Source organism: Crocodylus porosus, unplaced genomic scaffold (assembly GCF_001723895.1).
Source record: "Crocodylus porosus isolate Cpor-Errol unplaced genomic scaffold, CroPor_comp1, whole genome shotgun sequence".
NCBI classification, from domain to species: Eukaryota; Metazoa; Chordata; order Crocodylia; family Crocodylidae; genus Crocodylus; species Crocodylus porosus.
The window spans coordinates 39,381,602-39,386,323 of NW_017728915.1; the positions used below are offsets into that span (position 1 = coordinate 39,381,602).

The 4,722-nt window shown below is 68.7% G+C and overlaps 2 protein-coding genes across 2 annotated transcripts in view; both read left to right on the top strand.

The window, feature by feature from the left end:
• TCF25 (transcription factor 25) overlaps nucleotides 1–4,224 on the top strand; it is a 20,891-nt gene extending 16,667 nt beyond the window's left edge. The window contains exons 18-19 of the mRNA XM_019535460.1: nucleotides 3,672–3,701; nucleotides 4,033–4,224. Coding sequence (XP_019391005.1) covers nucleotides 3,672–3,701; nucleotides 4,033–4,224 — 222 coding nt within the window. The remainder of the gene's footprint in view (nucleotides 1–3,671; nucleotides 3,702–4,032) is intronic.
• On the top strand, nucleotides 2,459–3,409 carry MC1R (melanocortin 1 receptor). Its single transcript, XM_019535400.1, has one exon. It carries the CDS (start codon nucleotides 2,459–2,461, stop codon nucleotides 3,407–3,409), a length of 951 nt encoding a protein of 316 aa, XP_019390945.1.
• Nucleotides 4,225–4,722: the final 498 nt, after the last annotated feature.

Consider the following 4,722-nt stretch of genomic DNA (forward strand, 5'->3'; position numbering starts at 1 on the left):
GGGGCTGAGGAGGAGCCTGGTTGCGCCCTTGTGCTGAACCGAGACGAAGCCTTGGGAGCGCCTGCTGCTGCTGCCGGAGCCAGCTCTCAGCTCCCTGCCCTCAAGGTCTGAGTGTCCAGGTGGTGCCTGCCCAGCCTCCTCCCTGGCACCAGCCCCTCTGCACCCCTTTTCTTTATGCTACTTTGGTGCATGCTCCAGTGAAGCCCCTCGTGGTGGCAGAGCTGGGTCCAGGCGTGAGTCTCGCTCCAGCCCAGCCTGTGCCCTGCAGCAACTGGCCATGCTGCTTCTGGCCTTTGAAGTTGTTGACTGAGGTCTTTTTATAGCCAGGCTCTCAAAGGCCCCTTTCACAAAGCCAAAAATATTATTGCAGCACGTCACTGCGCCGCTTGGCCTCCAGCGCCCCGGCTGCTGGCAGTCCCTTGTTTTGGGCAGCCCCTACATTTGCGCCTAGCTCTGCCCCCACTCCTGCATCACACAGTGCAGTTACACAAGCTGGGTTTGCATAGGAGGGCAGGAGGCCATGGAGGGGCAAAGCTGCGCTTGGTGGTGAACACATGTCCTCTCCCTCCCCTGCTGTGGCCCTGTGCCCCTTGCTGCCAGCACAGCTGCTCCTCACCCCTTGTCACAGGAGCCGCCCAAAGCTGCTGGCCATGACATCTGCACCAAGGCTGGCACCTGTGTGGATTGTCAGCCAGGCAATGTGGCGGGGGCTGGGGAAGTGCTTGGAGTCCGGAGGAGTGAGGGCTGGGGAGGGAGAAACGGCACCGACGTGGTGTGGGCTCGTGGCGGCAGCTCTCGGGGCACTGCTCCCCTCCCTTGCAGGTCAGCTGCCACCTGAGCAGAGAGGCCAGGCACAGTGGGTGCAGCTGGGAGCAGAGCGTCAGCTCCTGTGGCCTGTCCTGCCATCCCTTAGCTCCCCACGTGAGCGCCGAGGCAGCCTCGACCCCGGGGCATCATCCGGCATCCTTTCCCCATCTTCGCGCCCAGCCATGGGCATGTCTGCAGCAGGCGTGCTCTGTGTGGTGCAGGATGAATGGCTGGTTGTTGGGGTGCTAAAAATACCCTGCTGCTGCTCCCCCTCTGACACCCAGCCCTGCCTGCCCCTGGAGATGCCCCCTGTGCTCCCCAGCTGGGCAGCAGGGAGCAGCGGGGCTAGGAACAGCAGCTGGGCTCGCCTGCTTGAGGCATCAGCACGAACCCAGAGGCACATGACACTCAGCTGGGCCCTGCCCCTCCCCTGCCACCACTCGCTGGGGTGGAGGGAACGAAGGGCCGGTGGAGCGAGCCCGCCTGCCTGGCACACCGGGCAGGAGGGGTGCTGCAGGGTGCTCCCTGGGCTGATGGAGGCAGGCAAGGATCAGGCCCACTCAGGGGGATGTGGAGCTGCCAAGCGCAGGGCCCTGTCTCCCCGTCTGCTCTGGCCATGCGGCGGCTGCTCTGGGCCTCAGTGCCAACAGGGAAAGAGCAGGGCCAGGTGCCCCATCCAGGTGGGAGCTGCCTGCTGAGAGCAGCCGGGTTTGGCCCCTGACTCGTGCTGCAGCAGGCACAAGGGCTCGGCCCTGACGGAGATGGGGAGCGCCCCACATCCCCAGCTGTGGCCCTGGGGCCAGGGCTGCAGAGCCATGCCGGGGACCTGGGTTTTGTGCCCCCCACTCTCCATGCATGCATGTAGCTGCCAGGGGAGGGGGCTGGGAGATGGGCATCTTGGGCCTGCGGGAGGTGGCCAACGTGGGCAGAGCGGGTCCCAGCTTGGCCCCGGCAGCAGCCAACAGGCGCAGGTGCTCGGGGGTCCCCACCTCTCTGCTGGAGGGCACCAGGCCCCCTCACTGGGCTCTGCCCCGGGCAAGCTCCCCGCTCTGCCAGGGCGAGCAGCCGTTTCATAATCCCCTCCCTGCTGCGCCGGCTGCCCCCCGCATGCGACACTATCATGTGGCCGACCACCCTCCCCTGAAGGAGGAGCCGCTCGCTGCCTTAAAGCAGGGCAGAGAAAGGCTCCTTTCTTTGTTGCCAACTTCTGCTAATCAATTACTTTGGGCCCCGCATAAATCCAGCAGCTGGGCTGGGGCGGGCTGGGCGCCCGGAGACCTCAGCAGGGCGTGCGGCTGCTGCAGGGCCTGGGCCCGACCCCAGCCACTCGCCCTGGAAGGGGATCGCGGCCTGGGGGACCCTGCCCCGTCTCTGCTCCCCTGTGCCGGGGGCCCCGGGACACCGAGGACCGGCGGCTCCTGGGTGGGTCTTCTGAGGATGTCGCCTTGAAGTCCTGCAGCAGGGAGCTGGTCTTGCCGGGGCCCCACGCTCCACCCCGTCGCCTCCAGCTCAGCCGGGGCCTGAGCGCTGGTTCGGAGCTGGCCGCTGGCCGGGGATCCCCCGCAGCCTCCTTCCTGGCGCGCAGGCAGGGCCGAGGCTTCGCTCGGCTCCAGCCAGCAGAAGCCCCGCGGCCACGGCCACGGCCACAGCGATGCCGGCGCCTCCCACGCCGGCACCGTGGGGTGCCCTGAACGTCAGCGTCAGCGCCGGGAGCCGCGGCAATGGGACGGTGGCAGGCGCCGGCAGCGCCTGGTGCCAGGGCGTGTTCATCCCCAACGAGCTGTTCCTGACGCTCGGCGTGGTGAGCCTGGTGGAGAACGTGCTGGTGGTGGTGGCCATCGCCAAGAACCGCAACCTGCACTCGCCCATGTACTGCTTTGTGTGCTGCCTGGCCGTGTCCGACATGCTGGTGAGCGTCAGCAACCTGGCCGAGACCCTCTTCATGCTGCTGATGGAGCACGGGCTGCTGGTGGTGCGGGCCGGCGTAGTGCGGCACATGGACAACGTCATCGACATGTTGATCTGCAGCTCCGTGGTCTCCTCCCTCGCCTTCCTGGGCGCCATCGCCGTGGACCGCTACATCACCATCTTCTACGCCCTGCGCTACCACAGCATCGTCACCATGCCGCGGGCCGCGGGTGCCGCCGCCGGCATCTGGGCGGCCAGCACCGTCTCCAGCACCATCTTCATCGCCTACTACAAGAACAACGCCGTCATCCTCTGCCTCATCGGCTTCTTCCTGGCCATGCTGGTGCTGCTGGTGGCTCTCTACATCCACATGTTCGCCCTGGCGCGCCGCCACGCCCGCCGCATCTCCAGCCAGCACAAGCGCCGTGCCGTCTACCAGGCCGCCAGCCTCAAGGGCGCCGTGACCCTCACCATCCTGCTGGGCGTCTTCTTCCTCTGCTGGGGGCCTTTCTTCCTGCACCTGACGCTCATCGTCACCTGCCCCCGCAGCCCCTTCTGCACCTGCTTCTTCAACTACTTCAACTTCTTCCTCATCCTCATCATCTGCAACTCCGTCATCGACCCCCTCATCTATGCCTTCCGCAGCCAGGAGCTCCGGCGGACCCTCAAGGAGGTGGTGCTGTGCTCCTGGTAGCCGGGCGCTGTGGGGGTAGCGGTGGACGCCCCTTCTGCGCAGGGCCGTTGGGGCGCAGGTAGAGACTGACGGGTGCGTGGCGGGGGCCGGGGCAGCCGGAGATGCCCAGCCAGCTCCGAGACAAGGCAAGGGGGGGTCTCCGTGGGGTGGGAATGACCCCCTGCCATCCTGGAGCCCTTTGTGCCCCCTCAGTCCCTTCTTCCCAGCCAGACCTGCCCCAGGCATGGCTCTCCAGCGGGTGCTGGGCTGAGCAGGAGCCCAGGGGGTCAGACGGGAGTTACCCCAGAGCTGGGCAGGGGCAGGGGCAGGGGCAGGACACAGCGCCAAGTGGGGCAGGAGCGCCTTGCTCAGGCAGCCCCCCTGCCCTGGGTGGAAGGAGGGTTCCCAGCCTGCTCCAGCCCCAGGCACGAGCAGCCACGGGCGCACGCATCCGGGACCCCGCCGAGCCGCTGCCCGGGTCAGGCTGGAGCAGGGGCCTCGGCACCCGCACGGTGCAGGGGGGAAAGCAGGAGCCCTCGCTGCCCCAGTTTCCCCGGCTCCTGTCCAGCAGCCCTAGGGCGAGTGCGGGGGCACGGGGCCCTCTGAGCCGTGGCCCCGTCCTGTACCTTCACCGTGTAATAAAGGCTAGGCCTGCCGGGGTGTGTCTGTGCGCGCTGGGAGCCGGCGGCCTCGGTGGGCCCGCTGGGGACAGCCCCAAGTCAGCCCCTGCCCCCGGAGAGCTGGACCTCACCCAGACCGGGTGCCTGGGCACGGGGGCACTGGCCGCCAGCGAGCGGCCTGCACCGGCAGAGCAGGGCGGCGCGGCCCCGCGCTGAATGGGGCCAGCGCCCAGCTGGGCTGCCCCCGGGGGCAGGCGCTCAGCGGGAGAGCAGCAGGCGCGCGGGCTGTGCTGGGAGCCAGCCTCGCACCCTGCGACCTGCGGCGTGACCCCGCGGCTCCAGCCGCGGCACCGGCTGTGGGGGAGCCGGATGGCCCGGGACTTGCCCTGCCCGGCCTGGGGCCGCTGCCTGGGGGCTGGGGGCTCGCGGGGGCAAGGGGCCCTGCCCCACTCCCTGCTCCGGCTCTGGCGGGGCAGCGGAGGCAGGAGCCCTGGGCGTGGAAGCTCGTCTCGGGGCTGCTTGGCGTTGTCCTTCCCGGGGGACCCGCGATGGGAAGAGTGTGGAGTCATCGCTGTACCGAGCCTGTTTAGTCACCGCTGTGTCACGCTGCCGCCCCGCTCCGGGCCGAGCCGGCCTGGCCTGGCACGGCCCGTGCAGCCCTGCGGCGGGCTAGAGCAGCCCTGGGGCTGCGCCGGCCTGGCGGCACGAGGGGCT

What these genes read in the sequence shown, in the direction of transcription:
- MC1R (XM_019535400.1), top strand. Translation starts at nt 2,459, where the DNA reads ATGCCGGCGCCTCCCACGCCGGCACCGTGGGGTGCCCTGAACGTCAGC.